Consider the following 27,750-nt stretch of genomic DNA (forward strand, 5'->3'; position numbering starts at 1 on the left):
TCCAAAAGAATAACTCCCTTCCTCTGGACATGTACAATTCTATATAATTGGCGGATCAACAAAATAGGGAAAATGTCTACCTTTCCCTGTTCATTCTTAGGCTTCATCTCACAGTTCCACAAATTATGGGGGACTGTCTCCCTTCCCCTGTCCTTTCTGATGCCCCTGAGGAGCCCCTCCAGTGACTCACTTGGACAGATCTGTTATTTGACCCTACCAAGTACTGTAACGAAGAAGAGGGCTTGTTGGAGGACATTGTCCTCATACATAGTTATGTCCTTGATCCCTGTGTATACTTGACTGACTCTTCACAGATCCCTGGTATGCTTCCCATCCAGGAATACTGTCTTTCCTCCAGAGGGTCCTTGACTCTAGTATTATGATTTCTTATTCAGGGGTCCCAGACGCCGTCACATTGGTTTCTCTTTCTCGACTTCTTGACCCCTTCACAGTGGCTTCTCGGGTTCCAGACCCATGTATCGGTGTTTCTCTTACTCGAGTCCCAAACCCCTTTATATTGGCTTCTCGAGTCCCAGACTCCATTACATTGGTTTCTTGAGTGCCCTCGAGGTCCCTGGACTACCCCGTACCTTCTGTAAGGGCTCCCTGTCTGTCACCTCGGTCTCGGGCCTTCTTGCATCTTCCAACAGTTCTTCTGCCTTGTTTCCTGTTTGCACGTTGACGTATGCGGTTCCCCAGCACTTCCTGGGAGCCCAGCTGTGTCTACCTGCTGTACCATCTTCCTCAGTACTCTTCCGCATCAGGAGCCTCAGTCTCTTCCGGCCTTTGGTTTTCTGCCCTCTTCCAAGCAGGTAGGGATGCTGTCTCTTCTTCCCAGTCAGTAGCTGCAGGTTCACCTCTTCCATCTATGCTGTGCTTGCGTTGCTCATGGTGTCTCCGGGGAGGGACGACAATATTCTTAGTACTTCTTCACTTTTTAAGTTCCATAGAACACAAAAGCTAGACTGCTCAATGAGATGGTCTTGTGAGTTATTTCTGGTGCAGAACTTCTTCCTCGACTCAGTATATTGAGCTGACAGTTGAGGTGAGTCAGTCCTGATCTTCCTTATCGCAGTATACTGAAGGAATAGTTCAATGGAGTCAGCCCTAATCTTCCTGTGGCCAGTACTAGTGGTAATATTGCTATGGCATGAATACATGGGGGAACATAAGTGATCAGAGGAAGCAAAAGAAGATGAGGGAAGAAAGGTGGGTGAGGGTGTACTATGCCAAGTTATCCCATGATGCCCTCCCTGTATCCCAGATGGTGAATCCCACCCCATGAGATCCACCCGCTGAGTACCACCCCCAGGGGGACTATCAGGTAGCGGCCTCACCTCTCTGACCTCATGGAAAGGGTCTCGCCCTTGGGGAGAAGGAACAACATCATAGGATCCGTGGCAGCGCCCATGAGTAAGTGGCTGACCTCCTTTTTGTGTGTGTGTTGTATAGAACAGAAACACCACTCTTTTGTGGTGTGTATGATTTCCTCAATCTAATTGGTCAATGTATTTGATTGAAAAATGTTCCCAAAAGGACATCAAAGTAGACCTTCCCCTCGGTAGTCATTGGGCATATTAATGAAGGGGGTAGGCAATGGGAGTAACTTGTACACCCAGTTTCCCTCCCATTTAATATGATGTAATCTCAGAGGTTTCTGGCATTAAAATGTATCACATTCTGAAACATTAAATTCCACCCATGTGACCACTTTAAAAATTTGCTCACCAGATTCCTCTCTCTGGCACAAATCAATTTATGAAATACTTATCATTATAGCATGAATAATTTCCGAGTTATACATTGTTCCCCTTCATCTCAGTACTACATTTATATTCAAATGATGTTTCCATCTCAACATAATGCTAAAGCTAGGCTACATGACAGACTAACATGCGTCATTTCTATGCGACAAAATACAAATGTTCAATATTTGCATATTAAAACTACATTTTTTAAAAGATTGTTTGTGGTCCACCTAATAGAGGATTTTCAACTGAACGTTTCAACGCCTAAATAAGTTCGCTAAGAGGTTTGGTTCCAAAGAAACATGCGACATAAGCAATTCAATGTACATTTTAAAGGGCATTTTCCTTCGTACACAAAAAATTGCCTTACAATTAGGCAATAACAGGCTTGACAAGAAGCAAGCTTTGGGACAAATTTTATTCCCACCTTGGATCACAAACTATTCCAGAGATGGGACAGAAAAACCTACACCAACTTAACAGAAATAGGGTTTTAATAGCAAAGAAAAACAAAGGCGCTGATACAGTGGCTGCATACTGGAAACAAGGGTTGGTTCAGCCTGGAAAGCAGGGGAACGCTGGGATGAGCACCATACAAGGACCATCCAAACGTTAATGAGGTTTCAGCTTAAAAAGAGATTGCCACATAGAATCAATCAGAGCTTCACTTCACTTCAAATTGATTTCAATCCATAGAAGTGTATAATATATTCCATATTCAACTTTCGATGCATACAATACTGAAGACGTGTATAAGAAAAATTCCGAAATTAGTAAGACTCAAAATATATTTCTCATACAAATTATAACTATTATGCTGATAAAGTATTGTCATGATGCCTACCTCCAAGGAGCCAGGCCCAGCCCAGCAACCCCAGAGGCAGACATCATTTTCCCCAAGGACGTCTCAGCGGGCCCAAGTTGGGGCCTTTTGGACGCAGTCCTGGCGCCTTTGGCGCCAGGCTCATTCTGGACCCCAGTCCTGGCGCCTTAGGCGCCAGGCTCATAAAGCAAGACATGTGTGTAAGTGTTTTAATGTGCACTTACCTGAAGCAGACCGTGCTGCTACATCCAGGCCCTCTTGAGGACTGAATGGGACTACTTTATCTTTTGGACTACTTTATCACTCGGGTGTGGTCTGAGGAAGAATACATACCTGAGTGGAAGGATACATACCTGGAACTACTTTACAGGCTATTTAAACCACACCCGAAGAGCAGCACATGCTTCGCGTTGTTCTGCATCTAGCAGCTGGACGCTCACCGTGTTTGCTCCTGCATTCGGACTTCTGCCACGCCTGCCAGCATCCTGATCACCTACAAAGGAAGAGAAAGAGAGAATAGGAGAAGGAAAAGACTTTACCTGCAAGATCCGCATTCCGGAGTCAGCTCGCCGACGATCCTGCAAAGGAAGACACTTAATTTAAAAGCACATCGCAACGACCGCCGCAGCGCCGCATTCCACTCACCTTCACAGGGCGCCTCCATGTTCAGCAGCGATCACCCGGATTCGCAGCCACGCTTCCACGCCTAGGGAGAAAAAGACAAGAGCAAAGGTGAGAAAGAGAAGGGAATGAGGAAACCTAAACCTCCATGTTAAGACTTATCTGTTGGGTCATTCCCTCTTCATTTCGGGTCCGCGCCGCATCAAGGCGTTTCTGGACCCCGGCCCCTATGGGGAAAAAGACATGAGCGTCAATGAGCGAATGAAAAGACATTACCCAAAAACGCTCATCAAGACTTACCTGATTTCTACAGGGATTGCACCTCGCATCTCGGGTCGGTGCCTTTACCCCGGCATTCCGTACCCCGGCCCCTATGGGGAAAAAGACATTGACATTAGCATATTGATGCAAGGACAAAAGGGGAACCTTTCAAGGAACTTACCTGGAAGTCAAGCAAGTTTGGTTCTCATAAAACCAAGAATCCAGTGAAGTAACTGGATACCAACGCGCCCCTGCATCAGAAGCAGGAAGGAGAGCTCGCCCTTCAAGACCCTAAGGTGAGACGCCACGGGAAGCACAGAAGGGTTTCGAGGAGGGTGAGAGGGGAAAGGGGGAGGCTGGTAGCATTCCCCGCAGACAGTTAATCCCTTATTCTCGCCTACAGAAGGATACTTTTGCAAGCCGGACAAGCAGGAGTTGGGAGTCCGGTCCAGTCCATCTTCTGAGCCCCGCGCAACACCTTAGAAGAGGTCACAGCAGCACGATCCTGGCCAGCGCCTCCGTGGGAGTCAGGTGAGCGTAACAGAACGCGAAGCCTACCCACAATTTCCCACCCGGGCGCTATGGAGACTTCTGAGACAGACCAGCTGGCCCAGCTGTTGGGGGAATTAATGGCAGAGGTACACTCAGCTCGCCAAGAGACTAATGCCCTCAAAAGAGAACTCATTCTCTCCAAGGAACAAACTGATGACCTGGCCAAACGATTGCTACAGAGTCAGGCTGGACAAATTCCTTTACCTAGTCCCGGGGGAATTTCCACTTCGTTGGGTTCGAGTAACCCTGTTCAGATCAATCTGCCGGGATCCATGCCTTTAGCACCGCCTGAACGTTTTGCGGGGAACCCAAAGAAATATGCCATTTTTATGAACCAATGTCGCTTACATTTTATATGCAGACCAGGAGCCTTCCCTGATGATAGGACCAAAGTGGCCTTCGTGTTATCGTACCTAAGTGGCTGTGCTGCCGATTGGTCTGTTCCCTTGGTGAACCAGAACGATCCAATTCTCCAGGATTTTCAGGTCTTTCAGGCCAGCATGGAAAGGTTGTTCGCTCGACACTCGCAGGGACAGGCCCTTGACAACGAACTGCTATCTCTACGACAAGGTAGTCAAGATCTTTTGTCTTATATAGCCTCCTTTAACAGACTGGTGGTGGAAACCGGATGGCCTGAAAATAAAAGGATCACTTTATTTCACCGGGGTCTGCGCTGAGAGCTAAAAGACATTCTGGCCCAAGTAGTGAATCCACCCCAGGGCTGCGCAGAATATATTGACTTTGTGGTACAACTGGATCACAGACTTCAGAATAGGAAAGCAGATCGGTCCAAGTTTGAAACCCGAGTACCGATCAGAACCCTCGTAAACCCCAGGAATACCGAAGCTTCGGAACCTATGCAAATAGGGGGAGTTAAGGGGCCGTTAACTCAGAAGGAACGCGAGAGAAGGCGACAAAAGCAACTATGCCTCTATTGCGGGGCTTCCGGTCACTTTCTTCGTGATTGTCCGGTAAAACGACCTAGGAAGGTGGTTGGTGCCTCTGACAACAACTTAATGGAACCTGTTTCGGGAAACGACCTGGCTCGACAAGCGTAGAGGTCCGCTTGCCGAGCTTGAAACGAACTCTCTGACCTCGCATTTTGTCTTGCCAATGGTGCTCGTGGATCCAAAAAAGCCCCAACGGTTGCATGCCATCAAAGCATACGTCGACAGCGGAGCTATCGGAAACTACGTGGACCGCGAATTGGCCTCCAGGATGAACCTTCCTCTGCATCCAAAAATAAACCAGGATGTCATTACTACGGTTGATGGTACCGAAATAGCCTCTGGGCCAGTAACGCATTCCACCACAGAAGTGACACTTGTGAGTCAGGATGGACATCGGGAAGCAATAGTGTTTGATATAATCAAGGCTCCACAATTTCAAGTAATCCACGGAATTCCTTGGTTAGAAACACACAATCCTCGAATAGACTGGCGAGCAAAGAGAATAACTTTTCCAGATTGTGGTCCCACTTGTTATCCTAGAAATCCAGCTATTGGTTTAGCCACAGTAACCCCCGCCACTGTTCAACTACTGGCAGAATACCTTGAATACCAGGACGTTTTTCAGAAAGAACAGGCTAACACGCTACCCCCTCATCGTTCTTACGATTGCCAGATCGATCTAGTTCCCAATGCTCAACCCCTGTGTAGTAGGATTTACGCTCTCACTGAACCTAAAAACCAGCATTTGCGTCAGTATTTGGATCAGTACCTTGCCAATGGCTTTATTCGCCCATCAAAGTCCCCGGTCTCTTCCGCTTTGTTCTTCGTGCCTAAAAAAGAAGGAGACCTTAGAACCTGTATTGACTACCGCGCTTTAAATCAGATAACGATAAAGAATCGTTATCCCCTGCCTCTGATCCCTGAACTTCTTGATCAAGTAAAAGATGCTCGTATATACACCAAGTTAGATCTCCGGGGAGCTTATCACCTAGTGCGAATAAAAGAAGGTGACGAGTGGAAGACAGCTTTCCGCACCAAATACGGGCTCTTCGAATATCAGGTTATGCCCTTCGGTTTGTGCAACGCGCCTGCAGCTTTTCAATTCTTCATGAACGATGTTCTGCGAGAACTTATCGATGTTTGTGTCATTGTATACATCAACGACATCCTGGTGTACTCATCTTCAGAGTCAGATCATCGAAAACATGTTCGAGCAGTTCTAGAGAAATTGCGCCAGCACAAACTATTTGCCAAGCTGGAAAAGTGTGTCTTTCATACCACTGAGGTTGAATTCCTCGGATTTGTTCTGACTCCTAAAGGAATTCGAATGGATTCACGAAAGGTGGACGCCATCCTCAAATGGCCATCTCCCGGTTCAGTGAAAGGGGTTCAGAGTATGCTTGGCTTTGCCAACTTCTATCGAAGATTCATCCCGGAGTTTTCACGAATAGTCCAACCCATTACTGCTCTTTTACGTAAGAATAAACATTTTGAATGGACTCCAGAGGCCGAACAAGCCTTTCAAGACCTAAAGACCAAATTCACTTCCGCACCTGTGTTGAAGCACCCGCGTCCTGATCTCCCGTATATTGTTGAAACTGACGCATCCAGTTTAGCCATGAGAGCTGTCCTGTCGCAAAGGGATCCGAAAACTAACCAGCTACACCCTGTAGCCTTTTGGTCCAGGACATTCTCAGCTCCTGAAATTAATTACGCAATTACCGACAAAGAGTTACTGGCCATTAGATCTGCTTTTAAGGCTTGGCGTCATTACCTCCTCGGTGCAAGACACACCATCACTGTAATTACGGATCACAGAAATTTGCAGTATTTAAAGACGGCCAAAGCCCAATCTTCACGACAACTCCGATGGGCTTTATTCTTTGCAGAATTTGATTTTATAATTACCTATCGCCCTGGCTGCAAGAATGGCAAAGCGGACGCCTTATCCCGGATTGGCATGGAAGAACCCAATTCGTGTTTAGAACCTGTGCCGATAATACCTGAACAAAGAATCTTAGGTTTGACTTCATTGCAAACCATCGAGGACGTTGAAACTCGAGTCAAACTACTTTTTGACCCTTCAGCCTTATTGGAATGGACTCAAAAGGGTCCCCACTTCCCCGTTAAGGATAACTTACCGTACTTCCAAGAGCGGTTATTTCTGCCAAGTAAGGAATTGCAAGAACTAGTTATTGCTCATTATTATGAATCGTTAATGGAAGGACACCCTGGTATCGCTAAAACGGAAGAAAAGATCAAACGCCAATTCTGGTGGCCTTCTTGGAAAAAAGACATAAAGTCTTTTGTGATGTCTTGCGGAGTTTGCGCCCAAAATAAAGGTCAAAGGAACAGGCCAGCCGGCCTACTTCAACCCTTGGAGATTCCACCGGCACCTTGGCACACCTTGTCTATGGACTTCATTACGGACCTGCCTCCGTGTGGTGGTTACAACACTATCCTAGTAATCGTGGATCTGTTCTCCAAAATGGCCCACTTTATCCCTCTAAAAGGATTGCCTTCAGCTTCCATCCTGGCCAAGGAATTCCTGGAGAATATAGTTAGAATACATGGTTTCCCTTCCGTACTAGTCTCAGATTGTGGAAGTCAATTCATTTCCCATTTTTGGAGGAAGTGTTGCCAACTAGCACAAGTAGATGTGCGATTATCCACCAGCCACCACCCCCAGACCGACGGACAAACCGAGAGGACAAATCAGACTCTCGAGCAATATCTTCGGTGCATGTTGCACCAATCCGAGTACAACTGGAAAGACATTCTTTGGATCGCAGAATATGCATACAACAATTCTATGCATTCCGGAACCGGTCAAACTCCTTTTTATACTTTGTATGGTCGCCATCCTCGAACCTCTGACCTAGATCCACCTCTGACCCTGGAAATGCCCGCAGTAAATCATCTGCATTCCAGAATAACCCGAGCCTTCAAAGAAGCTACAACTCATTTACAGCAAGCCAAGAAAAAGTACAAAGAAAACGCTGATTTGCACCAAAGTAAAACACCTCCTTACCAAGTAGGAGACCAGGTTTGGCTAGCAACTAGACATTTATCTCTCAAGGGCCCACGGACTTTCAATCCCAGATTCATTGGGCCTTACCCCATCAAAGCCATAATCAACCCAGTGGCCTTTAAACTGGATTTGCCTTCCAACATGCGTATTCATCCCGTTTTTCACGCATCACTTTTGAAACCGGTACAACCAGGAACCCGACTGTCCAAGCCTCCAGATCCTATTCAAATTGATGGGGAATTAGAATTCGAAGTGAAAGACATTTTAGACTCCAAAATGTTAAAGTCAAAACTCTTCTATCTTGTTGACTGGAAGGGTTATGAACCTCATGAGAGATCGTGGGAGCCTAGTAACCATATTCACGCACCTCGATTAATACGAAGGTTCCACCGTAGATTCCCGAACACCCCCGGAGGAAACAACCTTGGGAGGGGCCTTGTGGGGGGTACTGTCATGATGCCTACCTCCAAGGAGCCAGGGCCAGCCCAGCAACCCCAGAGGCAGACATCATTTTCCCCAAGGACTTCTCAGCGGGCCCAAGTTGGGGCCTTTTGGACGCAGTCCTGGCGCCTTTGGCGCCAGGCTCATTCTGGACCCCAGTCCTGGCGCCTTAGGCGCCAGGCTCATAAAGCAAGACATGTGTGTAAGTGTTTTAATGTGCACTTACTTGAAGCAGACCGTGCTGCTACATCCAGGCCCTCTTGAGGACTGAATGGGACTACTTTATCTTTTGGACTACTTTATCACTCGGGTGTGGTCTGAGGAAGAATACATACCTGAGTGGAAGGATAAATACCTGGAACTACTTTACAGGCTATTTAAACCACACCCGAAGAGCAGCACATGCTTCGCGTTGTTCTGCATCTAGCAGCTGGACGCTCACCGTGTTTGCTCCTGCATTCGGACTTCTGCCACGCCTGCCAGCATCCTGATCACCTACAAAGGAAGAGAAAGAGAGAATAGGAGAAGGAAAAGACTTTACCTGCAAGATCCGCATTCCGGAGTCAGCTCGCCGACGATCCTGCAAAGGAAGACACTTAATTTAAAAGCACATCGCATCGACCGCCGCAGCGCCGCATTCCACTCACCTTCACAGGGCGCCTCCATGTTCAGCAGCGATCACCCGGATTCGCAGCCACGCTTCCACGTCTAGGGAGAAAAAGACAAGAGCAAAGGTGAGAGAGAGAAGGGAATGAGGAAACCTAAACCTCCATGTTAAGACTTACCTGTTGGGTCATTCCCTCTTCATTTCGGGTCCGCGCCGCATCCAGGCGTTTCCGGACCCCGGCCCCTATGGGGAAAAAGACTTTAGCGTCAATGAGCGAATGAAAAGACATTACCCAAAAACGCTCATCAAGACTTACCTGATTTCTACAGGGATTGCACCTCGCATCTCGGGTCGGTGCCTTTTCCCCGGCATTCCGTACCCCGGCCCCTATGGGGAAAAAGACATTGGCCCTCATTAGGACCTTGGCGGAGGACCATGGCGCTATTAGCACCATGGTCCATGGCGCTAAGCTGCCAACTCCGCCATGGGGGTTGGCGGACTTACCGCCCCATTCCGACCTTGGCGGGGCGGTAAGTCCCCAATCCCCATTTACCCTTCCCCATTCCCATTTTTGCCCCATAGGGTATAATGGGAGTGGGGAAGGCGTTAATTACGCCACCGTAAATTACGGTGGCGTAATTAACAACAAGGTCCCTTAGCGCCATGGATTTTAACGCCTGCTAAAAGCAGCCGTTAAAATCACCATGGCGCTAAGGGAACTCGTACTCAGGCGGTAAGGGGCGCCATGGTTTACGCCGGCGTAAACCCCTTACCGCCTGGGTCCTAATGAGGGCCATTGACATTAGCATATTGATGCAAGGACAAAAGGGGAACCTTTCAAGGAACTTACCTGGAAGCCAAGCAAGTTTGGTTCTCATAAAACCAAGAATCCAGTGAAGTAACTGGATACCAACGCGCCCCTGCATCAGAAGCAGGAAGGAGAGCTCGCCCTTCAAGACCCTAAGGTGAGACGCCACAGGAAGCACAGAAGGGTTTCGAGGAGGGTGAGAGGGGAAAGGGGGAGGCTGGTAGCATTCCCCGCAGACAGTTAATCCCTTATTCTCGCCTACAGAAGGATACTTTTGCAAGCCGGACAAGCAGGAGTTGGGAGTCCGGTCCAGTCCATCTTCTGAGCCCCGCGCAACACCTTAGAAGAGGTCACAGCAGCACGATCCTGGCCAGCGCCTCCGTGGGAGTCAGGTGAGCGTAACAAGTATATAAAAACAATTCTTCAAATCATAGGACGCGCTAGGTATATCCCTCATACACTTATCTTCTTGTGTCTATAGAAAGCAGCACTGGGGTAGTAGGATGCCTCATCCATGGAACGGGATGTCTTACTCCAGGTGGAACTCCTAATCTACCTTCACTAGGAGTTAGTGCTCTTTTTAATCTGCAACTTTCAAAAAACACCTTAATTAATCTATTTAACATACAGGTTAATGTCCTATCTCCGGTGAGAAGCAAGTAAATACATCAGATAGGCAGCTCACTGATGTTCAGAATTGCCACAATTGCGCCATCTGCATATATCGTTCAGTTGCAATACTTTCAATCAAATTCCGGTGATATTTAAGTAATTAGAAATATGCACCAAGTCAAATGAGGCTGCAATAAGAGGGGGCTTATAAATCTGTTGGAGGGCTTACAAAGTTCTGTTAACTTCTGCCCATTTCTCCAGCAGTTTCTCCTGCAGTTTCTCCAAGCAGCTATTCTTCTTCTACTGCAGTTTGGTTTGATCCTCAGAACACTATAGGATCAGCCCTGCACAGGCGTTGCCACAACAAAGAGAAACAACGTCACAGGTTCTATACAGGCAGGTTCCAACCAGCACACTATTGTTATCACTAACCCTGATACACGTAATCATGGGCCTACATCCTAATGGTAGTCTTGACAGACGGTTTGTAAATAGATTCAAGTAAGTTTTCAAAGTTCACAAGCATAATGGGTTGAAGTCAGGACCCTGAAGGGCCCTGAGGTGGCCCAAAGGTGGCAGGCTGACAAGATCCTGACAACATTACTATATGAAGTTCCTCCAATCCCTACTGCTTGTGAAAGTTCCTCACAAGATCACGAGCAGCATGTGCTGATGGGTGATCCCGACAACACCAGCGTAGCTCATCCTTCACATAGCCAAGGGAGGGAAAATTGTTCCCCTTTAACATTACAATTTTCTAACCAGAAAAGTAAATACCTCTTTACTTGGTCAACTGGAGTGTTTATTTCCTGAAGAATTGGCATTCCTCTAACTGTGCCTTTCCTTTTGTAACACCCATTACCTGAATTATGACAGCTACCCTTTCACAAATGGGAAATGTTGAGTTTCATTCTGCAGTGCCAGATGAGAGGATCAGATGGGAACGGCGTACTCTCCACCTCAGCCAAGCTTGAAGATTATATCATTGTGTTCAGCGGTGAAAGGGGGATTACCTCAACGTAGCTTGTTATCCAAGATTGCGCCATTGCCATTGAAATGCATTGTGGGAACATCCGGGTAATGTGTAAGTGAATAGCTGTCTATATTCTTGAGTAGTCAAGTATCTGTCAGGGTGTCACATGTATTCTAAACTTCCTAATTCATATGTACTAGCACTCATTATTTCCTCCAGAACCCTTGCATGTCAGCAATATTTGGTCATTGAGGTCATGCTGCCACCATATTAAAGATGGCACATGCTGAAAACTTCCACTAGTTGATGAAATCACACACAAATTATACAATCCTTCGTAAGCTTTTTGGAAAACTACTGCTGAGCAGCCAAAGTTTGGTTAATTTCGTACCATAAAAGACCAGTGCACATCACAGGTAGGGCCGGTCCATAGAATCATAACTGAAAGAGTGATGCTGCTGCTTCAGACAGAGAAAAAAAAGCATCACAATCCTTGTGAGCAGTTTCCCACAGTAAGGGCAGAGTATAAACAACAAGTCCTCACAAGAAGCAAGGAGAACCCAGCAACAAAGAAAGAAAGGCTTCAACTGAGAAAAGGACAGAAGAGCAACTGGAGATGAAAAGCTCTCAAGAAATAAGGAGAGAAAGTTAGGCCAGGAAATAGTTCACTAGAAAGTACCACCAAGCCTGTGTGCAAGCCTGCCAGAACCATACTGCCATTATTATAAAGCCAGAACCAAAACACACAGGGATTCAAGACTTTATGGGAGCTGCAGCACATGAAAAATGCTCGCTCTCAGCGGAAAGGAAAAGCACTGTCCCAGTCGTGTTAGCTTTCAGCCTAAGAAAGAGGAGCTGTACACTGAAGCTTTAAACCCGTGGGTCAGCAGACTCAATCACCCGCGGGTGAAATGTCCAGCTTCAGCCGATGGGCTGGCATTGCTTGAGACTAGAACCAGAAAACCCAAAGTGACACCACTGCCAGCCTTGCCACAGTAGATGGCTGCCTCGTGTCCTAACTGAATACACCAACTCAAGAAGTGGTCGCCATTTTAGGCGTAAAACCTGAAAGCACTGAACACTGAGCGCTCATTGCAGAAACCGTGTCACAGCCAGCTGCAAAGCAACACTGGAGGCGCAGGAACTGAAAGTTCATTGCAGACATTGTCATCTCAACCCGGAAGTTGAGCAGATGTTTTAGAACCTCACAAGATAAAACAAAGATCAGAACCAACCTGTCATGTCCCCTTTCTATGCCCATCCAGCAGGAGATATGACAGACAATTCTCCTGTCACCTTGTTACCCTTGTTGTGGGTTGCAGCTGCAAAACAATAGCTAGATGTATGTGCACTGGAAAGGAGAGCCCCATGGGCGGGAAAGGAAAGCAGTGTGAATGTCATTTGATAATTCATTCAGTTTACTACATGATTAAACACTGTCGTTGTAAGGACATCTTAGAGAGCATTTACAAGCCTTTGAACAGTCTCTTAAATGAGCGACTGAGTCAGCCCAATGAAATGTCAATATTGTAGAGCTGGAACACTCTAATAGATACCAAATGGTGATCACGTCAACATGACAGGGCTCAGAGATATTAAAGAAATCCCAGATTGGCTGACGCACTCTAACGGCTGGGGCAAGGGAGTGAGTGGTCTTCGCCAGTACTTCAAGTGATAGAAATTCTATAGAAAGGCACATACAACTAAACGGAAATAAAAGGACGCAAACACCATAAAGGTATGTTTAGTTCATATTTAAATGGTTTTATTGGGATTGCTTCATACCATGTCAATGGAAACATGGCAAACCAAAACTTGACTTTATTCACCATGGGAACAAATCATGAACAACTAAAGAACGTCAATAACTGGATCTGCTCCAGACAGCATTATTAAATGCACCTCAGAAAAGAATCAACCATGGGGTGAACTATGACCTTTACCCTAGGTTCAGTTTGGGGATCTGCTGATGTGGTCAAGGTGGGGAATCAGACATGAAAAGGCGGGAAATGTGGCATGGATTTGCAGGAGGCCTGTTGAATTGTATACAGCTGCCAGTTCAAGATAACCAGCGACTCCATGTGACGGGCCTGCTACTGTAAACTCCTCTGGCACTACAGGCTGTTCTAAGAAAATATGGCACCCCAGAGCAGGCAACACTGACTCTTGAGCATAAGTATATGTCCTGCTGTGGCCCCCCATCGTAGGGTTCCTCTCTAAAGTATTACAGAAGCATGACCAACATGAGTAGGTCATGAGAGCTGCCTACTTCATCTTGCTCCATTTTTATTTGTCATACCTTAGGTGCGACCAAAGTCACATACATTCCAATTAATTAATTTCCTGATGAAAAAAACAACAGCAAATCACATAAAAAGGATTGTGTATAAATAACAAAGTAATAGAACTTTTAACATTAAAAGAGAGGCTGCATACAAAATAAAATTAACAGCGCATGCATGAGCAAACTATACACCTTCATTCAAATATTAATGAGAATAATACAATGAGAAGCACCTAAGGTTATTTGAGATGTAAACATCTTATGCCTACAGAGGAAGCTCTCCAGGTACACTGAATGCATAACACATTGGTACAATATCAGATCACCTTCTGCGGATATATGCCAGGTTTTTGATATCTAAAACTGAGAGAAGGCAGCATTATCTTATCACTTAGTTCGATAGGCAAAAGAAATGCATCATAGTCTGTATTTGGTTGAAGCCATGTGTACATATATGGTCAGCTGAGCTCGCCTTTCCATTTGCGCAGTGCAGACAGAGCTGCCAGGATTTGCAGACGAAATTTACAATAAAGTATGCGCAACAAATGGGGGTGCATTTGATCTAAGTAGGACTCAAAAATGCTTTGAGATGTAAGTGATAGAATAGGCAGTACAACATCTAAAAAGGTTAGAAATTGTTACCCCTCAACCGTATTCCAGCACTCAATTTGAACTTTGATCTTATCACCATTTTTGATATCCTCAGGTTGACGCCAAAGGCCACAATGCCTGGTTCAGCAGAGATTCAGCCTAACATGTTTAAACCAAGACAGAATTCCCACACCAGCCATGTTTGCCAGCTCTGGCAAGAGGACTCTATGTTTATCATCAACTAGTCTAGCCAAAGAACATATGCAACAAAGTAGTGATTTGTGGGCAATGTCAACGTCTATAGCCCTAAACCCAATTCAGAACATCATTGAAGAGAGGGTAGCGGTAGGGGATATCAGCAATAACTTATACAATTTAGTATTAATCTTAACCAACAGATTTATATTACCACAGCCGATATCTCCCCATCACATGGTGCAACAGGGAATTGGCTTGGAGGCAGATGCGTCTAGGACTGAAGGGACGATTTGGTTGGCAAGTGTGTTGTGACGCAATGTTATTGCCTAAGATGCATACGAGAAAGATGCTTCTGCACAATCAATATGTTGAGTCCATAATACATTTGAAGAAAAATGTACACCGAGATAACCATAAACACTGAATACCTCAAGGGAAGCGCTACCTGCATGGAAGGAAGTACATGGCAGATTATATTTCCTGTTGTGTCTTTCACATCGTACTGTTCCACCTAAAAGAACAACAGAAGCATGGCCAGCAGGAGCAGGTTATGAAACTTATTATTGCAAGCCAACATATTTCAAAGAGTATTTTCAGTCTTTTGGAAAGGCCATCAAGTATCCAAACTCAGTCTGTAGAGTCGTATTCATGGGAAATTGGTTGGTATTATTTTTTGTATTTATTTATTTAATAGATTATCAAATTTGTGGATCCATGCATCTAACCCACAAGGAGCAATTGAGAGAAACAAATTGTGAAAAACACATATATGCGTAAAAGATACTGCATTTGGGAGAATGATCAATATGAAATAGATTAGGACTAAAGTATCAAATATAATGCAACCAACAATATTTATAAAGAATGTCAGATATTCAGTCCAACAGGTAGATCTTTTGAAGAAAAAGAATCAACAGTGTTGGTTTGAAGCAGGGTGATACTGGAAGTCAACTTCAAGGTCTAACTGGTAACATAAATAATGGTACTCCATAGTGCAGTTATGATAGATTCCTTAATGTCTGTTTCACCTCTTCCACAGGCCAGGCCTTGTGCTTGACCATCGTATCTATATTAGGTATGGGTACAGTAGATAACAGATGCAGAGGGTCCAGACCTATGGCCCTTCTGTGATCAGGGCCCCCTTAGCCCCCACTCAGATCATATCCTCTTATTACCTCACATAATGACTGTCAACCCAAGCCACCCAGCCCATTGGTTTACAGATGAATACATAAAGAGCCCCAAATACCCCCTGCAATTGCAGACTTTTCCAGACTTTATTTATTCATAGGGAAAACATTGGAAAGGACGTAATAGCGTTCTTCCCTTTATTACTTGGAACTCGGCGCATTCCATATAAATTAATGCTTGGGTGGAAGTAAGTCCTCTGTATCCAGAAATTGATATTACGACCTATTGGGAATGAGCAATTATCAGAGATTCACCTACTTTTGTAAGCACTGGCGCGTTAGATCCCACTTTTCTTTTTTACGTGGAAACAGGAAACCTGTATTTTTAGTATCTGAATTCTAACAGTGGTGAAAAATCTGTGATTTTATTATTTGAATTGTTATATTAGTTGTTTTACATTGCCACTGTTTGCATAGGAAGAACATGATCAAGTCTCAATGTTATAATGATAATGATGTGTTATTTATATAGCACCTTAATCCAAAGCGCTTTACAGAGCACATATTAAATACAATATCACCAAACCGAAATTGGTACTCCTTTATCGACCTCAGAAGGATGAAAGGCTGAGTTGGCCTTGCCGGATTCGAACCTGCGACCTGACCTGCAAATCACGCTCAGATCGCAGATAGCGAGCGCTCAACCCGCTGAGCTATCTTATCGGCTGTTATACATGACTCTATCATTTGGTGTGATATCGTCGGGCTTAAATCACTGGGAGCAGCACAACCGATAGCATGTCCGCTGTCTTACTATTCCTAAATATTGTGATCTGTCTCCAGACATTGTGGAGATGGATGAAGTTGTCACTACTGTCAAATGTGGCACAAAACACCTGAACGTAGGATTTGCTCAGGTTTCCAAGCTTTTCATTGGTCACAGGCAGTGTGTAGGAGCTGATCTGCAATGGCGTGTTGAACTCATGCTAGCATGCGGACATCAGAATAATGTTCCCAATGATGCATGCAAGGTAGTCCCCTAATAGTGCGACAACACGGCATGGCAACTCCTCAGGCACCACCGGCATGGCAGTGGGGGAATGCAGAGGAAAGGTTCGGAGAATACTTTTCTGCATTTTTCCTCTGCATCCGCCCGAACCAGAAAAAGTCTATAAGTGGTTGGTTAAAAAATGCCCATCTGAAAAAAGCTTGTCGTGCAGACAAGTCAAGATATGTGCATGTAATATGTCTTTCCTTCCTTTTCCTGCAGCATCGGGTTTATTTGATGGCCCGGCAAGATCGGTCTCTGGTGTCAAAGATCCTCCACAGTGTTGGTTTCCATTAATCAAGCAAATCCAGGATTTTAACGCTTAAAATTAAGAAAACTGCTCCAGTGTTTTAAAGGGATTAAAGCATTGCTAGCACACACATTTATTTCACTTGTTTCATGTTCATAAACATATTGGTAAAACGTTTCTTCATAGAGAAAGAACATATTTTTAGAGGAAAGAAATCTGAATGACATGAAATCATGAAATTAGTACACAGCGAGGATGAAAGGAGCTCACACACAGTCACCAAGCTGGGGAGAGCATTTATTTAGTAGCAGTATTTTTATATCTATATGTATGTGGGATAGAAGAAAAATGTGTTAAGCACCAGTACAACTGATGGTGAATATGTATTGCTTTCCTTTTCTGTGGCTTCCTTCCGTTTGCTGCATATAGCTGTGGAAAAGGATGGCTTCTCTACGGATTATAAAATATACCTTGTATTGTGAAACAAAACTGGATATATCGACATCATCAACTCCCACACTTTGGTAGCAGTAGGATATATCCCTGTTCTTGCAAACATTCATGGCGCTCTGGAAAATAGCTTAGGTTTTAAGTCCGGGACCATTTCCGCTTGTGTTTCTCCCACCCAAGCAAAAACATTGCAACTGATATTTGTAAAACATGTTCTGCCATCTCCTGAACTTGACAGAAAAGTGCAGTTCTTTATTAGGAATATGAATCCCCCAAATAATCTTTCTTTCTTAAGTATCAGGGACATTTCTGAGCTCGACTTCTTCAACATTCATATCCGATTGCATACTCTCTGCCCCTTCTTCTTTTTGCATTTTGGACATTTTGAATCTTCTCTCAATCTCAGTGAATGCCTTTTAGAATTAGAGAGGTACAGATCAAATATCTCTGTTGCTCGGGTTCGTATTCTGGCGATAACAATCAGCAATGCATGGGCTTGCATGTTCGATTCATGCCATAGCTATTAATCTCTGTGTCCAGATCATCTAATCATGTCCCTCAAAGTCATCTGATTGTGTATCGTACATCCATATAATTCTCGTAGGATGTCTTTGCATTGCAAATGGAGCATGAGCTCAGTCATCCTAACCCTGATACCCATCTACAAATCTGCACGTGAAAGGGATCATTATCACCAGATGGACTGGTGTCACAGCCGTTTTATCCATCACATCTATATGAACCTGTCTAATGGAAGCTATTGAATAGTCCACAACATTCAAAAAAGCAATATATTGATATTGCCCAGAATATAGTCTTCCTTTTTTTTAAGTTCAAGGAACTTCATACTCATGTATTAATTATACACAATCATGATTTTATAAAACATTTAAAAACAACCCAATTTGATGCAACACTGTCCACATTAAATTACACAAATTAATCAAAGATCCTTATGAGTCTTATTCATTACATCAGCAGAATACTCATTTTGTGATCCACATGACAGGCAGGAACAATTATTCTAGTTTTTTTTTAAAACAAGCTCAGTACAAATACATGTAATGACCAAATTATATAACAAATACACATATACATTTCACGGTACATATTCTCGACATGTTTCAATTCCAAAACACAAGCTTCAGAGCTTTCATCAGGAGCAGACATCATTGGAGTAGGTATTGAGGAGATACACTCCACAGGAGTAAACATAAACAGGTTATGTGTATTTATCCCCATGCATCACGTGGAACAATTTCTTTGGGTTACCCCTGTGTTGTTTTATTCATGATCCTATTTCCTATTTATTGAAGATCCCCTTCCTTTGTTCATGTCAATTTCATAAGTCTGATAATCTTCGGGTCACCTTCTATATAGACATAGTTGCCTGTGAGTTTGGGGAAGTGCATTCTGGCATCATATTTGTCCAAAACCCTTTCACGTGTAAGTTAAATGGGTCCAAAAAAGGATCCCAGGGTTAACACAACCCCACCCTGTTAGTGGAAGCAAATATTACCTTCCTGTGTCGTCTCTGTGATAACTTCATCGGACAATTTAATCTAGCTAAAATAGGTGATTAGAGTATGGATATGCCTGGCTGAAGTGTCCCGGGGTGCTGTATTCTCTACCGAATAATGTAGATATTTTATCCTGACATCCAAGTCCAGAGGCTGTCTGAATTAGTATAGATGGTTCATGGTTACAAACATTTTTATGTTTGGCGGATGCTGTTGCAAATGAAATGAGAATGAAGCTTAATGTTCACTACATATTTAGTGATTCAAACAGAGAGCCCTTTTATCACAGATATATTTTTTGAAATATAAAGATGTGTGGCCATTCTTATATTACCAAAATGCTCTTTGATTTTCTGCAAAGCAGGCTGTGTTGTTTGTCCCCTTCCTCTTTCTCACAGGGGTATTTTCGAAATACTACAATAGGTTGTACCATACTGTCCATATCAGAAGGATAACTATCAGAAAATAATTGATATGGTCATTTTAGGCTTTGATAATGTGATTTGCTCAGTAAGGCAAGGCTCACATGTTTATTGTGACTTAAAAATATACTAGAAAAGTTCATTAGAAATGAACATTGTAAAATTTTAAGAAGAGCCATTTTACAATGTTAGTATAATGAAGTACTTTGCTTTTTTTGTTTTTGTGATATCTGTTTAAATAGACCATGCATTTGTAGGATCATGCCTGGTGTTAATATTCATATTGACCAGCACATCTGTGTCTTATCATGAAATCAAATGTTGTAAAATGTTCAAAAAGGCAGGAACGCGATAGCACTCTCTTGGAGCGTTGATGGAGATGGAATGATCATGTAGGCCATGTGTAAATGAATTACCGCTATGCCAGAATTAAACATAGTGAATGTCGACGACTGTGGCAATTAGGACTTTTGAATATAAATACATATGGAGACACAAATACTGGCTAGTCTCTAATGCACACAACTATTTTACAAATCAGATAACATTGGCATTGGGTGAGGGAGTCAGGCCTTCGTGTAGTCAGTCAGTCGTTCCGAAATGTCTTTCAATTTAGAGGAAGAATAACTTTAACATTCTAGCAGGATATCCTCTTTCAAAATGTTGTATTTATTTGAATGCCTGACTAGAAGCTTCTGAATGTGAATGTAATGACAATACACACATGCATACTTTAATTATTGTTGAAGAAATGTACCTCGGAAATGTACCTAATACTTAAGAAAGAAATATTGTTACAGAGTGTATTCATATTAAAGAGCCATTATCTGTTCGTGATGTAACTCAGTCACCTTTAATTTGCAAGGATTTAAATCTGTCTCTACAGAGCTGGTTTGTGATTCTAGGACCAATTGCAGATGTGGTTTGCCCTGGATCACCAGCAGTTCACTTTGACACACTCCTAAGCAGGAAGCTCCAGATCACAATTGGTCAGGGGGGTGGTGGGTGATAGCTCAGGAACAATGCCTCTGTTTTGGCAGCACAACACAGGTTCCAATCCCGATGCCACACTTAGAAACCAATTTCTGGTATTGAGTGTGTTAAAAAAGAACAATTATAATTATAATATTAATAATTATGGGCCTTTTGCTCGTGATTTGGGAACGAGAAACTATCACTTAGCACAACTGTAGTGCTGGCCATGGAGAAAGCAATGCAAGTCTTAAACACTCTTTCTGAACCTCCTTTCCCTTATCTCATTACTTTTTCTGTCTTCTGTTCAGGAGTGTAATCCCCATAATTGGACTGCTTTCCAGTTGGCATTCTAATAGGAGGTTGCGGGGCGCAGTGTGTGGCATCTGAGGGGTAGGAACATGGAGGTCCTGTACTTGTAGTAGAAACAGAGATTTAGGATGCCAAAGTGGCTTGACAGCAGGCTTTAACTAAATTAACTAAATTGGTCAAAATCAGGAATATTTCAAGGCACAAGCCTCAGAGGAAGAGCCCTGAGCTCAAAACACGTGTTAGGCTGTTGTCTCTGCACAATAAAATACAAGCAACAAAGCTTGGACCCTTCTTGGAATTTGGCGCAGTGAAACTGTTTTTGTTTTCACATTTGTATATAACTGTGGAGGATCTGGCAACATACTCACAACCTTCAGTTACCTGCAGCCTATGTTCCTCCATTGATTTACCGATGCAATCACTTTGGACTCTATAGACTGTGTCGCTACCGTCTAGTTTCTTTTTTAAACCAAGAATGCATTTCTCTGAGGCGCTAGGTTTCCACCACCTAATAGAATGACTGAGGTCCTGTAGAGTTTGCAGCGCCTCTGGAGGATTTCACAGTGCCTGGGATTGCAGAGGACACTGTCTGACACTTGCAAACCTCCCTATCCATTGGGTTAGAAACTACAGTGGATGCTCCGCCGCAGACAGATTACAGGCTGAACCTAAAGGGTCTCTAATCTTTCTGAAAGCTGCGAAGGTCCTGAACCAACAATGGAATCCTAAACGGAAGATCCTAGTGGCACCCATTCTCTAAGGATTTATATCGTAAATACGATCCCTGGAGAGGGATCTGGTTACTTTCATGTTTAGGACAACCTTCCAAATGGAGTCCCATACCTGAATGTCTCACGCTTTCCATGAGCTAAACTTGTGGAGTTACAATAATACACTGCGTTATGCTCCTCACTGTGGCACAGGCTAGCTCTTGAGAAATCACTCACACTTGTCCGTTCGAATGCATAATGGGTTTACTAGTTATGACACAACCACTAGAATCAATGAAACTACGGTAAGAGGAATAGGAGATACAGTAACTAGATAAAGTAGTACACTAACACTCGCCAAATGGATAATGGTGTTTAGTGTGCAAGAAACGCAGACTGTTGCCCTGCTCTGCAAATGCCAAAAATCAGCCGGAGGGGAGCCGTTTCATTGCTGTGCAAAAGTAATGGCTCTCCGCCACCAAACTAGACTTTTCAGCAACATGAGCTCCATTGTATGCAGATGTTTGTCCCCTTGCGCCCAAACCTGCTAATCATGGAGAAATCAAGGAGTCAAGACATGATGGTATTAAAGTGGTATCCCGAGTGCAGGTCTTTCAGGAATGGGCCAGCGGGTCATCAATGGACGATAGTCGTATGTCAGAAGTTCCGGCCAGAAGTAGCCGAAGGAAACACCGGCTTCAAAAAGAGAGAAGGGAATTCATGAATAATTAATATTGTCCCCTTATAGATTCTCTGTCTATTAGCCAGGACTTGAAAAAGGAATTTGGGACTCCAATGGGACAACAAAATGATCTTGGAGGACAGCTCAAGGTGCCCCAAATGGACCACCCAAGTAGGGTTTGAGGTGGGTATTCCCAGTAAGGCCATGCAATCTCCCTCAAAGTGTATGGATAATATCATTCTGGAGGCTCTTTCAGACTCCCATATGGGAGAGGAGGGAGTGAATGCTGTCGGGAAATGGCAGGCTATTAAGGAGAGGATAGACCGGGATTTGAACCAATGTAAGAATGTTTCGGATTTCCACACTTCCTTTGAGAAGGTAGTACCTCAGTTAGATAGGATGGACCGAGGTTGACCCCCGTATAATACAGGCAGTCACTAGTAGGGTGGAGACAAGTTGTCAAACCATCCCGAAGGTAATTAGTATCCCAATAGCTGCTAATGATGTACTTTCTAAAGGCCACCTTAAACCACGAGGGTCAGCCCCTGGCTAATTTCCACCATCTGGGCCTACTGCCTCGGCTGTTGCGTCACCCCCTAATCCTCCAAATCTGCTGGTACCCAGAACCACTATAGATAATTGTGTTATCCCCCCACCCCCCTTCAAGGAGAGACCTACGTATCAAAAAGGCTTTAATACCAGAGATCATGGACCCTTATTTAAGAGGTCTGTTTTCGGACCGATAAAACATTGTTATTACAAAGGTAAATAAGCAGAAAAGCACTGAGCCCAGAGAAGCCCTTCAGAGTAAAGTTTTGGCTTGGTTGCAGTCTAAAGTTGGGGGAGCTGTGTCAGAACCCAGGACCTCCGATTTCTTCTGCGGGTTTGGGCCTTGGCGAATGATACAGACTGTATTGTCATGAACTCAGGCTGCAACTGAGGCTGCAGCAATCGCCCACTCCTTCTGAGTCGCTGCAACAAAGTGGGCAGGGTGTCAGCCACCACGAGCCTAAGAATTATAATGGATTGTGCGGTCCCTGTTTTTTTATCACCTCTGTATTAGTTCAATCCAGGTCCTGTGTTTTCTTTGTTATTTATTGTAATGTTTTACTTGTGTGTTGTGTTTGTTGTAGCGCTCTGAGGCCTTTGGGCGAGTTGGCACTTCATTAAAATCAAAATAAATAAATAAATATGTTTCAAAAAAGGGTTAACCAATGTCTTAAGTTATTCCGTCAGTGGAATTGTACTAACTATGCATCGTGGTAACATGAATAAATGAAATAATGAACACATGTTTTGTTTATCTAGGTAGTCTTTCTGTGCTCTTGAGATCAAAATGGGGACCAATGAAAGAACCCACGATAAAGTTCTACACTAAGCAAATCCTCGAGGGCCTGAAATATCTCCACGAGAACCAGATTGTTCATAGAGACATTAAGGTTAGCTGTCCTTCTTGGCAAATATTTCTACTTTTTGCTCGTTGAACATTGTGCCTCTTACTTTGTCTGTGTGCTATAATTCACTTTGGTAATATCAGAATCACCAGTATATGCCATCTGATGCCTTATTGCAGAGGCACAAGTTGCGGACTGCAGGTAACCCCACTGGGCAGGATATTCCAAGGTTTCCTCATCCCTCCTCACAACACACTTTAGAGATTTGGGTTGAGCTCTGTGGAATGGCAGCCTTTTCACTTTGGGTCAAGCCCAGAAGGCGGGGATACCAGCATGAGATTAGGTGTTAGGTGTGTCCTAGAGTGTAACAATCACAACAGGTCTTCAGGATAGCCACACAGTGGGCCTCATTACAAGTTTGCCAGCTACCGGCACCGTTGTTACCGGACCGGCAAACTACGAGTCTGCCAGCGGGTGCCTTTCTGCTCACTAGGTCTGACCTGGCGGGGGAACGGCACCCGCTCGCAGATATTGACGGATGCACCGGCACCATTCATGAATGGTGCCGGTGCATCCGTCCTCCCCAGTCCCATTCAGTCCAATAGAACTCAAATGGGAATGGGGAGTAATTGTTACCGGCACCCGGCAATGGGGAATTATCGGGTCCACCGGAGCTGTAAGGCCCCGGTGAGTCCCCATTGCCGGGTTCCAGTAAAAATACGACCCTGGCGGCAGCCGCGCCGGTTTAACCGGCACGGCTGCCGCCAGGGTGGTAATGAGGCCCAGTATATAAGTAACTTGCATTTTTAATCACTGGGACAGATTCTCAAAAACGAACGCAATTCAGAAAGCGCAGCGGTTGTTCATTTTCATTTACGTTCTTTCAGAAATGCGCAGTCGCCTTATTCTTAGAGGTGTCCAGCACATTTCAGTGGAGCCGGCCAGCAGCACACAAGTTGTGCTGGCCAGCATTCTTGCATATATATTAGTGCCTGTAGTGCGCTCCCAACAGTAATGTACTCCAAGCTCCCTGCACCCCGTGGTTTCTGGGAGTGCATTTCACAGGCATGGGCCCTTTGAGGGCCTGCTGTGAGAAATGCCAAGAAGGAAAAAGCAATTGTCTCCCTGTTTGGGGAACAGAAATGCAAGTGGGACAGCAGTGGTTCAATGGCGCTGCTGTACCACCTTACAAAAAGAAGTATAAGCCGGTCAGGAATGACCCTGCTATGCAATGTGCATCTGCATGCCCCTTTCCCAAGCACAAGGAAAGAGGGTGGCACGTTCTTTAAGACCTGGGCAGGACAGCGATGCTTAGCTGGTGAACAAGCAGACACCAGAGACGAGGACAGGAGCTCTATAGTTCAGTCTTAAAGGGACTTTTACATGGGCCAGATAAGCAAGTGCAGAAGGGATGTGACCTAGTAGTTCGGGCTCGACTGCCCCTTTGGTGATGGGACCAAGCCTGATTTGCATATGGTCTTTCCCCTTTTGTAAAGGCTTGGCAGGTGAAGAACGATGGTCTGGGGGGCTGGCCAGAGCAATGCAAAAGGTAAAGTTAATTCTAAACCTTCCAGCCATCACCTCTTTCGTTTTGCTGTTGTCAACCCCAGTGGGACGGGCATGTTCAGACATGGGTCTGGTGCCTGATGGCCCTAGAGTCCCAAGGTACTCCTCACTGATGAGGCCCAACAAGTCCGAAACATGTCTGGGGATGCATGTGGTCTTGTGCAGAAGGGATGTGACCTAGCAGTTCGGACTGGATTGACCCTTTTGGGGTGGGACCAAGCCTGATTGGTATATGGGCTTTCCCCTTTTATAATGGTTTGGCAGGTGAAGAATGATGGTCTGGAGGGTTACCCAGAGCAATGCCAGAGGTTTTGCAGATAAACACTACAGGCCAGGACAATAGGAGGAGTTCTTTACTTCTAACTTGAAAGGGGCAGTTCCGCAGGACAGGACAGGACAGAAAGAGGTGGAAGGGTCTCTCTGTTCCAGAAGTATCTAATTCCTGATGCCCATCTGGCAAACCAAAGGTACCAGGTGGTGGTGCCACCTAACACCATCTAAGAGGACCCAATGCTGAACCTAAGTACTCGGGATACGCCACAAAGACCCTCAGCCATGATAAAAGTAGTTTGGGACATTATAAAATCACAGAGACTGCGAGTGACTGTTTGACTCGCTGAGGAACGTAGTCCCGGTAAGGGGCAGATGATGAAGCGGGGTCCCAAATCCCAACCTAGGACTGTCAGGGCAGTTAGAAGTTCCCAGAACTGGAGAAACAAAAGTGTTTGCAAGCGCACATATCTATTGATCTTGGTGCAGCTGTGTTATTTCCTCTAGAGTCTGTCCTTTAGGGTCCTAGAGCAGCCACAAAGCCCCTGCTGCAGGCCTTTACGTCATTCTGCCATGCTTGCGACACTGGTCCATCATTTCTCCCACTCTCACTATGAGTCGCCTCCAACCAGTCCATCTCACTACTCTTCGTTTCACCTTTTGTGATCTGTAGATGTTGTACTGGAAATGTTGGAAGTTTCCTCAGCTTTTGAGGGGTTGGCATTCTGTGGGTTGTTGTGTTTAAGTGAGCTGTCGTTCAGAACTCTAGCCAATGCTGCTCTTTGCAATCCCATTAGCAATGTCTTCTTCTCTCACTCCCCACTTAGCAAAATGGCGTGGATTTCAGCTCCATTTTAAGAAATGTGTCTCTTTTTGTATTCCCTGTCTTGATCAATCTGTCTTCTTTTTATTTTCTGATATCGGAAGTGCTTGTTTGCTTATTTCTGCCAAGAACAATAACATCTTGTAATCTATGTGTGTATTAGTATTTCAGAGTTTGAGAAAGTTCCTATTGTATACTTTTTTAATTTCCAAACTACACATAAATTGAATAGATAAGCCTAACTAAAAGCTATCTCCTTGTTTTCACAGGGAGACAATGTGCTAGTGAACACATACAGTGGCGTGGTGAAAATCTCTGACTTTGGGACTTCCAAGCGACTTGCTGGAGTAAACCCATGCACTGAGACATTTACTGGTAAAAATGGATTGATCTAAAAGTACTTATCCTTAAAGTTTGATTTATTGTATTGTTTTTGTTATTTTGACCTTAAGGAAGATGGTGGATCATCCCAGCGATGAGGGGTGACATTGTCCCGATGGCTTCTCCCAGACTTGGTTTGGTTGCCTTGCACTGGGGGAGGTGCCATCCTGGTGGGCACTGCTCAGGTCACAGCTTAGACCGCTCACCAGAAATTCCTGCTGTGGGGCTATGAGGGATGGGATCTTGACGGAACACTTTGGGGTGAAGAGGAAGTGGTGGATGTGGGAAGCAGTGCCAGATACTGTTCTTTTCTATTAACTTCCCCCTTATTATGCTATGTATTGAGCACAGACCTAGCTTCAAGAAGCAATGGAGCGCTTTACAGAGGTATACACCAATACAGATACATAACGGAGCGCTTTTCAGTGGTAACAACAGAACATGTATACAGCGGGGGTAGGAAACAGAGGGGACAGAGGAGGGGTACAGCTATACCCGGTGCCATGGAGAAGAGGGGCGGACGGTGTCTAGCTAGTCAGGTGTCGTGGAGGGTGATGTGATGGCCTAGTTTTGAGGAAGACAAACTCCCTGAAGAGGTGGGTTGCAAGTTCTTTTCAGAATTGTAGGAGCGTGGGGGAGAGTCTGATGCTGACTGGGAGGAGGTTCCATAGGCTTGGGGCGTAGGCAGAGAAGGCTTATTTTCTGGTGTTTTCCTTTTTGCAGCAGTGGATTTCAAGTCTGCACGTGTCCTGGCTTTTGGTGGTGCGCTGTCCGCCGGAAATGCTGAGTTTCTCTGCGAGGTAGCTGGGAACCACGAGTCTGTCTGAGCAATTCCACAATGCGTGCATCAAGGGGGATATGGTGGCAGAGACACATCAGGCAACCCATACAGCAAAACATTTTGGTAGACATTGGGCCTCATTACGAGTTTGGAGGTAGCCATGCCGTTTTTAGCGGCATGGCTACCCCCAAACTCGGGTCCGGGTCCCGCAAAAGGGGACTTACCGGGCCATTCCGACGTTGGAGGGTCCGGTAATTCCCTTTCGCGGGACCTTGACTCGGTATGTCCCCATTCCCATTTGAGCCCCCAGAGAGAGGTAAAAGCATAATCTGCTAAGCCTTACAAGAGTTGAGTACACCACATTTGAGCTAGGGAGTTAGCTTGCCTTCTGCCATTTTCACAGAGTCACCCCAAGTTCTTCTAGAAGATCCTCAGAATGCTCATGTTCGGCTCTCCTCCCGTGGTGTTGGCGGTGTCGTCTTTGTCTATGGTGGTGAAATTTCACTCGTCACTAGTTTCTACGGTCTCCGCTTTAGAGT

General features: G+C 44.8%; 1 protein-coding gene and 1 long non-coding RNA gene across 3 annotated transcripts in view; one reads left to right on the forward strand and one right to left on the reverse strand.

Moving 5' to 3' along the window:
• Positions 1 to 27,750, forward strand: part of MAP3K15 (mitogen-activated protein kinase kinase kinase 15) — a 1,358,420-nt gene that overhangs the window by 1,085,772 nt on the left and 244,898 nt on the right. For both annotated transcript variants that reach the window (XM_069637110.1, XM_069637109.1), the window contains exons 17-18: positions 23,305 to 23,435; positions 26,319 to 26,424. In XM_069637110.1, coding sequence (XP_069493211.1) covers positions 23,305 to 23,435; positions 26,319 to 26,424 — 237 coding nt within the window. The remainder of the gene's footprint in view (positions 1 to 23,304; positions 23,436 to 26,318; positions 26,425 to 27,750) is intronic.
• The window catches only part of LOC138526401 (uncharacterized), a 309,600-nt gene that overhangs the window by 52,918 nt on the left and 228,932 nt on the right, over positions 1 to 27,750 (reverse strand). The gene's annotated exons all lie outside the window — the stretch shown is intronic.

This window comes from Ambystoma mexicanum, chromosome 7p, assembly GCF_040938575.1.
Source record: "Ambystoma mexicanum isolate Mex_15411 chromosome 7p, UKY_AmexF1_1, whole genome shotgun sequence".
NCBI lineage: Eukaryota > Metazoa > Chordata > Amphibia > Caudata > Ambystomatidae > Ambystoma > Ambystoma mexicanum.